This window comes from Chrysochloris asiatica, unplaced genomic scaffold, assembly GCF_000296735.1.
Source record: "Chrysochloris asiatica unplaced genomic scaffold, ChrAsi1.0 scaffold00213, whole genome shotgun sequence".
NCBI lineage: Eukaryota > Metazoa > Chordata > Mammalia > Afrosoricida > Chrysochloridae > Chrysochloris > Chrysochloris asiatica.
In genome coordinates, this window is record NW_006408731.1 from 4,824,314 (window position 1) to 4,836,065 (window position 11,752).

The 11,752-nt window shown below is 38.4% G+C and overlaps 1 protein-coding gene across 1 annotated transcript in view; it reads left to right on the top strand.

The window, feature by feature from the left end:
- The first annotated feature begins 4,011 nt into the window (after positions 1–4,011).
- Positions 4,012–11,752, top strand: part of LOC102830793 (cytidine monophosphate-N-acetylneuraminic acid hydroxylase-like) — an 83,445-nt gene continuing 75,704 nt past the window's right edge. The window contains exons 1-2 of the mRNA XM_006872825.1: positions 4,012–4,211; positions 8,680–8,771. Of these exons, the coding sequence (XP_006872887.1) occupies positions 8,717–8,771 (55 nt within the window). The 5' untranslated portion in view covers positions 4,012–4,211; positions 8,680–8,716. The remainder of the gene's footprint in view (positions 4,212–8,679; positions 8,772–11,752) is intronic.

The window sequence follows — 11,752 nt, forward strand, 5'->3', positions numbered from 1 at the left end:
AGCCAGGTCAAGTGGGTATTATCTGCAAGTGTGGGTGTTCTTATGCATATGCCCTCTCTTCTTATCAGCTGGTTGCTTCACTCGCCACTCTAGTCCTCTGTGGCTACATCACTGACTCTGGGCTCAAGAGTCCCCAGGTCTTGCCATACTTCTGGCCAACCAGGTCTCCATCCAAGTTCACAGGAGTCTATTGAACGTTGTAGGGCTTAGCTCACAGCTTCATTGCTGTTTTTCCCTCACTTCCCCTTATCCTTGACAAATGTGGTCACCAATCAGAGCATGTATTCCCATTGAGTCTTAGTCTTAGAAGGGGGCTTGCCCTGAGGGGACCCGACCACTTGGTTTGATGTCTTCTGGACGAGCAACTTGCCTGTTCTTGTAGTAATCAGTCGGACTGCCTATATTGTTTTGCACTTTTCCTGTCAGTCTTTCTTTCAAGAAGTATCTTTTGTTCTTCTAGCCGCTGCAGACTGGTCTGCTTGTCCTTTCAAGTGGAAATTTCCCACCTCAGAAGATTCTGGATGCAGTTCAGAATTCCACCTATGGTCTTATGTAATGCAGAGGCTCCACAGGAAGCCTCCTTCACCCCATAGAGTATTCTTGACTGTTATTTTTATGAAAGCAAATGGCCAGATTTTTCTTTTGCTATACCACCTGGCACAGTCAAACCGCCAGTTTTTCTGGTAGTTAAGCCCATCTCACTGCCATTGACTCAATTATGACATAACAATCCTGTGTAAGGCTTCTGAGACTCTTCATCTTAATGGGATTCGATGTCTCAGCTATTTCCAACGGAACAGCTGGTGGATTTGAACCTTTGACCTTGTGGTTAGCTGTCCAACACCTAACCCACAGTACAACTGATAATAATTGAGCACAAACTATTTATACCACACAGGAGCCTCAGACATAACTAAGCATCAAAAAACCACAGGACCAGGAAGGTGAGAGAGATGTGGTACATGCTTTAAGTGTAAAATTTAAAACCAAAACCACGTTCATCATGTCAGTTCAGTCACATAGAGACCTGGTAGGATACAGTAGAATTGGTCTGTAGGGTTTCTTAGACTACAAACCTTTACTGGAAAAATCAGCCTGATCTTTCTTCTGGTAAAATTTAAGGGGATGCCAAAAATTTTAAATGTCAAAATGCCAAAAAATAGAAGATAAGTACTATCTTATAACAACATTTTTAAAAAAAACAAAATTTATGCAAAATTATAAGATAATATCAAAATTTTAAATAAATAGAAACCATTTTGAGCAACCTGAGGCAAAGGATAAAACATGAATTCTTATATTCATGTTTTTTTGTGTGTGGTGTTGTTGTTTTGGTGTTTTGAGTCTTGGTGAGGGTGCTGTATAATAAGCACTGGATTATTAACCACAAGGTTGGTGGTTCAAACTCACCAGCTGTTCCTTGGAAACCCTATGCAGGGTCACTGTGAGTCAGAACCACCTCAACAGCACTTAACCACAACAACATATTCATGTTTTTAGATACTTATAATGGTTCATTTTTTCCAGACCCATTAAAGTACCTGAAAAAGTAGATGTATTCAGACTCATTCTGTTGGTGGTAGTGAGAGCAGTCAAGCCCGTTACAACTCATAGCGACTCTGTATAGGGTTTCCAAGACTGTAAGTCTTTGTGGAAGCTGAAAGACTCGTCTTTCTCCCGTAGAGCAGCTGGTGAACTCCAATTACCTACTGCAATTCAGTGCTTCTCCTACAGAATCTTCATTCTCCCCAAACTCATATCACTTCAGTTGAAATATTTTATTCAAACCTGAAAGAGAATTTATTATAAATCTATAACCTTGGTTTAATGAAATAAAACTCATCAACAATACTTTAAAAAAACAAACTTTTCTAATAAGCCATTTAAAAAAGTATATAAGAACACATGTGCATTTTTTTCTTTTGCTGCCTCAGGCTTTGCACAGAACTGGAAAACAAACCAATGTGGTCAGTTCTACCTGCTCTGCACAGTGCATTGAACAACTTGGACTCTGACACAGAACTTTTGCTAAGGCATTTATTCAATTGGATAAAACAACATTTTCAGAGTTTTCCTTTTGTATTTTAAATGATTTCCAGAATTGCCTATTGCTTACTTTGACTTTGTGTTGGATCAATATATTAACAAGATTAAAGCGATAAAAAAAATAAGCCATGAGACTTAGAATGCATTCCATCCTATGGCATCCCTTTAAATTGTTCTCTAAAAGATTTCAAGTCTATTATGAGCCAACTTACCAAGAATCTAGGGCAGAAATGACAATGAGGATGAATTATATCTTTATCTGTTTAAAATTGGAAATAGCTTATCTGTTATTTTCAACTTTGGTGTTTGTTTTTCTTTTAAATTACTTTTAGTCCCTGTTTAAGAAGTGTGCAGTATTTCTAAAACTGAAAGTGAAAATGTCACAAACGTGCTTGTAATATATAGTTAAGTGATAAATTGAAATACAGACAGAATTGTGTCCACTTTTGGTTGAGAATCGAGTGCAAAAGTTAACAACTTGCACCCTGATTTCATACCATGGACGTGCAAACAAACACGCAAAATATACATTCCATTATGAATCAGAGTTACATCATAGACACAGTGTGCTTAGTATTTAGAGATGGAAGTGTGAGAAATGTCACATCTGTAGTTTCCTTGAAAAAATATAAAATAATCTTAATGTTCATTTGGAGTCCTATTGTGGCACTGTGGGTTAGTGCGTCAGACTGCAAGATCGGTGGTTCAAGCTCACCAGCTGCTCCTTGAAAACCCTATACAGGGTCGCTATAAGTCGGGACCAACTTGACGGCACTTAACAACAACAACAACAACAACATTGTTCATTTGCTGCCAGAGCTCTTTGTCACTTATTCAATTCGGGTTTAATGGGAGATGTAGGCAGATAGCTTCTGAAGACATACAATGTGAAAGATACTAGCTAAATTGTGGGGATAGCAAATTACAAAAAATACTTAGTTCTATAAAAAGTGTCACTGGTAATTGAGCAAGGAGGGCAGTATGCCAGGAACACTATGTTCAAATCTTCTAGAAGTAAATCACTACTTAGTGGTAGATTCCATTTCTTGTTGTTGTTGTTAAGTGCCGTCGAGTCAATTCCAACCCATAGTGACCCTGTATAGGGTTTCCAAGGAGCAGCTGGTGAGCTTGAACCACCAACCCTGCAGTTAGGGGGACCTAAATGGCATAGTCCAGGGGCAATGATTGAGTGATATTTTGAATCTCAAGAGTGATGGTGACACATGAAAAGTGAAGGAACTGCTTTTCAAGCAAATGGAAATCCAGGTGTTACTATGCGGAGGCAAGGAGGCAGTCCATTGGGTTCTTAGAACAGAATGTAGTGTTGAGCTTCTAAAAGATGTGTGGTTGAGAGAGGAAGCAACAGCAACGGAAGTTATAGCAAGGAGGGGCACACATCCTTTTTCACCAGGCAAGCATCTTGTGGGAACACAGGGTCAAAAGAAGCTCAAAGGACAACTGCCATTCTTTGGAAATACCTGGGAAGAGGAGCCAGCAGACTATGGGCAGGCAAGTGAGAGGGGCAGTAGGAGTCAAGGAAACTGAAGAGGGACATTTAAAAAGTCAGGTTCACATTAAGTGAGGGGAGATGTGCCCCATCACGTAGCCACCAAGCCTGGTACTTGGAGGGAAAAAAAGGCAAGTGTATTGTTGTCCTATCAATTTTCACTCAGGACAACCTCATGTGTTACAAAGTAGAATTGCTCTGTAGGGTTTTCTTGGCTGAATTTGTGTGGAAGCAGATAGATGGCTGCTTGGCAGGTTAGAAATGCCAACCTTCAGGTTAGTAGTTAAGTGCAAACTGTTGGCTTAACTCATTGCACTTGGTTCTTGGTAAGTGGAGGGAGGCTTCTTAGGAAGCATTAATATGAAAAGTTATTTAAGCTGTCAGTTCTAAATGATTGTCTCTTGAAACCTAGTATTAACTAAAGCTTCCTCTCAAAATATTTGCCTTTCCACAGCCTTGAACAAACCACTGAGATCTTATTGTGTCTGTCACGTGCAGAAGTTGACAATCTCAAGGAAGGGGTCAATTTTTTGCAAAATAAGAGCACTGGCAAAAGCTACATCTTATACAAGAATAAAAGTCATCTGAAGGCTTGCAAAAATCTGTGCAAACATCAAGGAGGCCTGTTCATCAAGGATATCGAAGACTTAGATGGAAGGTATCAAGAGTCCTTTACTTTCTCACCTCTTGCACTCAATTTGGCTGGGAATATGCTCATTGAGAAATTTTTAATGATACCGATGTTCTTTCCCTAATAAATTCCAAACCTTTACTCTTACTCATTAGGACATTTCTATGACCTCAAAATTTCATAACCTTTGCTTAATTTCCCTTTCTCATGAGAATTATTATATAACATTTATTCTAAGCTTACTAAATAGGGAAGCTTCTAGGGTACACATGTGAAAGAGTATACATTTATGTGTGCATGGGGAGGGCAGGCATTTTTCTGGTTTTGTAATCCTTTCCCCCTTAACCAGAGTGTGTGGTAGGGAGGAATAGGGTGCTGGGGAAGCACTTTACCAAACCCTTAGTATTTTCCTGGTATGCTAGTTACTATCTGTAATGAGAAAAAAAAAAAAAAATCAGAACAAAAATGACAAAACCCCAATGGTCAGAAGTAACTCTTCCTATCATTTCTTAAAAGAGCTAGTACTGTGACTTCCCCACTTGTCATTGGATAACACCTGCATAATGATCAGCTCCACTAGTGTTGGTAAGCAAGGAAGTAATACCAGAACATGATTGTACTGGTTTTTGTATTAACACTTAGGACAGAGCAGTGTTGCCTGTTAGAGTCAGGGAGAGTTCTTGAGTTAATGCTTGGTGTTCTGATTCTTAACACCAGCAACATGTGAGTGGTTGGCTGAACTTTTGAGACTCACTTCCGGCTGCCTTGACCTATGTAGAATCAGTCACTCAAGTGTTGTGTTTTCTTTTTCCACTTTGGTGTCAGTCTTGTTCCTGTGGTTATTTGTCGGCAGTTTAGTGCTATTGTACTTAGAAGGAGCTAGATAGTTGGCCAAGAGTTCCCTGCTTTAATCATATAGAAGTCAGTCCCCAGAGTCTAGTATGTTCTCACACCTGCACTCAGATTTGCTTCACTGAATATGTAGTTTCTGGGCTCAGTGGCACATATTATTAGATCTTTAATGTTGACCACTGTTACACCTGTAGCTTGCTTGATTCCTCAGAGCTGCGAGATGTAGAAAATCTAAATGCAGGGTGCTCAGTAACATTTTAATTTCAAATAAATAATTAATATATGTTGTTGTTGTTAAGTGCTGTCGAGTTGTTTCCAACCCATAGTGACCCTGTATAGGGTTTCCAAGGAGTAGCTGATGAGCTTGAACTGCCGACCTTTTGGTTCAAAATGACTTTGCAGCCAAGCACGTTAACCCACAGTGCTACACCAAGACTCTCTAATTAATATACAGGTATAATATAAAAGTGTCCCAAGTAGGACATACTTTAGCTAGCAACTCTACTCTAAGAGAACATCTAAGTAATTTGCTGCTAGTCCTGTTTTGATTTCCTTCCATTGTCTCAGTGAATTTAAGTCAGGGAAACCTCAAACATAATCCTTCACTGGTCAACTTCTGCCACCACTGGAAGATATAGGGGTTTTCTCCTTTAAGTATTGCAGTTTGAAACTCTGTTTTTCTTTTCTTTGATCTCCAGTCTACATCTCCTAGGTGGGCTGTTTCATCCAGTGCCCACATAGTCAGTCATTTAAGGGAGGTTAATGGTTAGATTTTGATCTCTTGTCGTCGACTGCCTGATTTAGAAGCTTGACACTACCGCTTACCAGCTCAGTAACCCTGAGCACATTTGTTAACCATTCTGAACTTCGATCTTCTCGTCTATAAAATGAGGATGATACTATTACCTACTTAGTAAGGTTGTGAGTAATTCCAAATGCATGAAGCACTTAAAAATAACTTGTTTGATGAGCACTCAATAAAATATTCATTACTGTTACTATTGGGCCAGGAAATTCTTGTACAGGTAGCATTTTAAATGGAACTCAGATTTTTCTAGAATTTAGTTCAGTCATCTACAAATAATGAAAACTGTATCACATGCTGACCTCGCTCTTCTGAATCCAAAGCCTTGGCAGTGATTGATCCAGGTTTCACCCTATTTTGATGCCAGGCTAACCTCAGAGAGTACTCACTTAGCTTTCCTGCACATGAGATACCAGGTTCCCCGAGTTTTAGTTCCAGATGCAACTCAGCAAGAATTTATATGCTGAAACTGCATCCACAGAACGTATATCCTATCCTTCCCTCTGTCTCTCCAGATTTGGTTGATCTATATGGTTCTCTGTGTAGCAATTTATTTGAACAATCTCTTTGTATAGGATACAATCAAAAACAAAATCCTGCCTGTTATGCCCAACCTACTTCTTGGCACAATAACCAAGATCAGCAAGTCTCAGAGGCTGTGGTTCTCATTTTGTATGTTTTAATGATTTATTTTTAAATAACCTCTCCTGCTTGTGAAACTCTTAACCACAATTTCCTCTTTCATAGCACAGAATACTGAAAGCCTAGTGTAAATTTAAATATGGAATATGAATTTGGCTTTATATTTAGAAAACAACATTTAAAAGTAAATCTGGATATAATGAAGCTTGGGAATATTACCATGATTTATTTATATGTTAATGTAGACATTTTAGATTTTGTTTTGTTTTTAAAGTCATGTTTCTGATATGAGACATATTTCTCCATATATCTTTTATTATTATTATTATTATTATTATTATTTAAAGTTTTAAATTGTGAATTGGGTGATAGTTTATATGGGAGAACATCAGCTTTACATCTTTATATTCATCCTGTCATATTTCATTTCATTGCAATGATTACAATCCCCTTCATGCATCATCATTCAACGGCATTGGCTTCTATTCCCTCTTTTTTGTTTGTTTGTTTTTGGATGTACACTGAAGCACTCAGGAATATATAATCATTTAAACAACAAAAGGGCACACCCTGCAAGCCCACCCCTCCTGCCATCAGCCCACAGGCCCTCTCCTTCCCTGAGTCCGGGGTCCCCAGCTGCTCCATCTCTCCATGTCATCGTCTGTGCCTCCATCTCTGGTGTCACTGCTTCTCTGGATAGGGTCCCGAACTCTGCTCTTCTCCCTTGATGGTCCCAGGGTCCTCCCCTCCTAGACTTCAAGATCAAACACTCCTCTCCTTTTGTTACAAAAGTCTACCTTTACATTTGCAACACTGACAATCAGTCCTGATTGCAATTATTCACTATTGAACCACAAGAGTCTTATCCCCATCTCCTTTCACCAGCCCCTTCCAGACAGGTTGGAAACAATTCAGTGGTGATCCTACCTTCCCCCATACCCTCTGAAACTAGGCTCCCTTTTGAAAGCTTGTAAACCAGTCACTTCGTGCCTTTTTAGTCCCCCCATTTTGGGTAGTCAATGTCTAAGTTGCCCATCCCTGTCAACCCTGTGCACAGAGGGGGTGGGATCCATATAGCTTTACAAGAATGTATTTTTAACTCTTGAAAAAGACCTTACCAAAAACTCTACCAAAACAAAGAGAAGAAATGAAAACTTTTATTCTCCTCAGCTGTCACATACCCTATTTCCCTCAAAGTCCTGGTAAGAAATGGAAAAGCCCTATGTTTTGTTAAAATCTGATTCTCACTCTGTAATAGAGTTGCCAGATTTAACATATAAAATAAAGGACACTTAGTTAAATTTGAATTATAGATAAACAACAAATATTTTTTCATTGTAAGTATGCCACAAATATAGTACGAATATAGAGTACATTTATATTGAAAATTAAAGTTTATCTGAAATTCAAATTTATCAGGGTATCTTATATTTTATCTGGCAATCCTGCTATGCAATTTCAAACTCTAAGAGAACCTTTTTCCTACGAAAAATGAAAACTTCAATCTAACACTATACTAGAAGTCAAGGGTTATAGAAATATTAGAAATCATAGATGTGTATTCTTGATTACATTCTTCCCTTGTAATGGTCCCAACTGGATCTCAGCTAGCTTAGCCTTTGTAAGAAAGCCATTCCTCAAGACCATTTTATTTTGTTGATTAAAGTGACACTCCACTTTGTGATATGGAGTTTATTTTCATTTTTAAAATCAACTCCTAAATAGGTTAATGTGCTGGACTGCAAGGTCGGTTTGAACTGCAAGGTTGGCAGTTCAAACTCACCAACTGCTCCTTGGAAACCCTTTGTAGGGTTGCTAGAGTCAGAACTGGCTTGACGGCACTTAACAGCAATGAATGATTAATATAATTTTTGTCTTGGATGTTTGTGTGTTGACTGTTAATAGTTTTCCTTTCACGTATTTGATTCATCCAACCAATTTAATTTTAACACAAAATAGCATATTTAAGCCTAATCAAGATTGGAGTCCTGGTGTGGCACTGTAGGTTAATGCACTAGATCACAAGATTGGTTTGAATCATAAGGTCAGCAGTTCAAACTAACCACCCACTCCTCGGAAATCCTATACAGGGTCACTACAGTTTGGAACTGACTCGATAGTACTTAACAACAATAACAATGAAGAGTAATTTTAATTTTCACAATTTGATAAACTAAAGTATGGTTTTTCATCCAGGTCTGTTAGATGCACAAAGCACAACTGGAAGTTAGATATGAGCACCATGAAATATATCAACCCTCCAGGAAGCTTCTGCCAAGATGAGCTGGGTTAGTACCATTAATATGGATAAGTACATTCTCTTGTTATTGTCATCAGGGCCATGTTTTGTCAATTTGCTTTCAATCTCACTTGATGCTTTGGGAACATTTTGATTTTAAACTGTGGGTACAAGATTTATTCATATTATTATTGATAGTATAGAAAATTTAAACAAAGTATTTCCTCCAATAATCTCTTCATTCATTCATTTCCTCGGCAATTATTTGTTGAGTTTTACCATGTGTAAGCATAGCGTTGGTATTACTAGATACAAAGATGGGTATGACAGTCCTTAACATAAATGAGATTATGTTAACATGGAGTGGTGGCTGAGACAAGTCTGCATATAACTAAGATTAAGAATGCTATGATAGGTTTCTTTTTCTGTTAACTTCTTATTGTGACTTGAGTGAAAGCTTACAGTGTAAATTAGTTTTCCATTCAACAGTTCATACATATTTCATTTCGTGACATTCATTGCAATCCTCACAGTGTAACTGCACTCTTTCCACTTCTTCCTTGTAGTTTACCATTTCCATTTGTCCTTCTTTCCTTTCTTCAGAGGTTTATCCCCGGGCATATGCTGCCCTTTTGAGCTCATGTGGTTGATTGTTTTAAGCAGTGTTTGTGGCGCTGCAGGATTAGACACTGAACTGCAAAGTCAGTGTTCAAATCTACCAGTCACTCCTTGGAAACCCTATATAGGGTTGCTATGAGTAGGAACTGACTCGACAACACGGAAAAACAACAACAACATCATCTCACTATTAGCTATTAGCTAATAGACTTGTCTATTGTTGGTTATAGCTGAGCCACTGGAGTGAGTTCAGTTCTAGGCCTGAAGGCAGGCTATGGGCCATAGTCTTGGGGGTTCCAGCAGTCATTATCAAACTTGTAAGGCTGTTTTGTTTTGTTTATAATTTTGAGTTTTGTTTCACATTTTCCTCCCATTCTGTGCAGGATCTTCGATTGTGATCCCTTTCAGAGCATCTAGTAGTGATCGCCAGGCACCATCTAGTTCTCCTGGTCTCAGAACCATCTACTTTTCAATGTGGTGGAGGTTGAGGTTCAAGTGGTTCATTAATCATTTGGATTAATTGTTTCCATGTGCCTTTGATTTTATTTACTTTTTCTTTGCTCCAGAGAGACTAAACTGTACATTAGACAGCTGCTCAAAAGTTTTTTGAGGCACCACTCACCAAAGTAGGATGCAGAACATTGCTTTGTTAAGCCAATTGAACTTGATGTCCCCTGTGACTATTGTCCTGAGCCCTCAGGTCCAGTGACTCATGCCCGCCAGGTGTTAGATTATGGCTAAGATATTTTCATTACTTTTCTCGCTGTTGCTGTACTATACAAGTGGATATACTTATAGCACATACAAATAGCCTCTGTCGAACATAAATGGTCATGGGTATAGTCTCATTCAACTACCCATAGTGGTCATCTTGACTCTGCCTACGTATTTATGTATCTGCCTAACAACACTGTAGATGAATGTTGTTATTACTGGATTGTGTATGTATAGTATTTATCTTCATTATCCATAACTCTTGTGCTTCTCTCCGCATCTTCCTTTTCCTTAGTGATATTGTACTGACTGACCCCTTATTGCATACTGCCTTACCCTTTTGGTGTGGTGCTGTAGGATCAGCACTGGACTTCAAACCACAAGATTGGCAGTTCAAACCCACCGGTTGCTCCTTGGAAACTCTACATAAGGTCACTATGAGTTGGAACTGATTTGAAAGCCCTTAGTAGCTTATCTAGTTAGGAATCCTGGTATGGTGCTGTAGGATAAACACTGGACTGCAAGGTTGGTTTGAACCTCAAGGTCGGATGTTCAAATTCACCATCTGCTCCTTGGAAACCCTATAAAGAATCACTATAAGTCAGAACTGACTCTAGGGCACTTTATAACAACAATAACAATTATCTAGTTAGTGATTTTTCCTCCTATCTTTGATAATCATTTAAAAATGTTTATTTCTGTGTGTAAATCTTACCTTAGCTTTTCATAATAGTGAAAATATTTTCATATAATATTTGCCCTTTTGTAATTGACTAATTTCACTCAGCATAATGTCTTCCAGGAGTCCTGGTGTGGTGTCCAGGTTCATTCACTTTATGAGGTTTTATAGATTCTTCGTTATTTTTTAATGTTGCATAGTATTTCATTGTGTGTTTGTTTATCCATGCATTTATGGATGCTCATTAATGTTGTATCTGTCTTTTTGCTATTATGAATAATGCTACAGTGAATATGTTCTTGCTAAGTGCCATTGAGTCAGATGACCCTGTATAGAGTTTGATCAGCTGGTGGGTTTGAATTGCAGAGCCTTGCAGTTAGCAGTCCAGTGCTTATGCTACAGTGCCACACAATTAATATGGGTTTGCATAAATCTATTCATGTCTCAGTTCTTATTTCTTTGGGATATGTGAGGGTACATAAAAAAAAATATTGTTAGTAGGGTTCCAGTTCACACACATACTGGTTTATCTAAACAAAGCATACTTAACCATGTCTCTGTGATCAATAGATGATTGTAGAGAGGTTCTTTCAGTGTTACACTTAGTCTCAATGGGATTGGCATATTATCAGGAGGGACCAGTACTGGAGGAGGACTTCATGTTTGGTAAAGTAGAGGGTCAGCGAAAAAGAGAAAGATTCCCAAGGAGATGTATTGGCACAGTGGCAGCAGCAATGCACTCAACCATAACAATGATCATGAGGATGGTGCAGGGCCAGGCAGTGTTTTGTTCTCTTGTACATAGGTGTCACTGTGGGTTGGAACCAACTCGATGCTACCTAACTACAACAACAAATATATTTATATATATATGAAAGGCCCTCAAAAGTTCATGGAAAAATTCCATTATCTTTTTTTTTTTTTTTTTTATTGTGAATTGAGTAGTTACAAGACAGATCATCAGTTTTACATTAAAAATAATCACACACTTCATTTCATCTCTACTATTGCAGTACCCT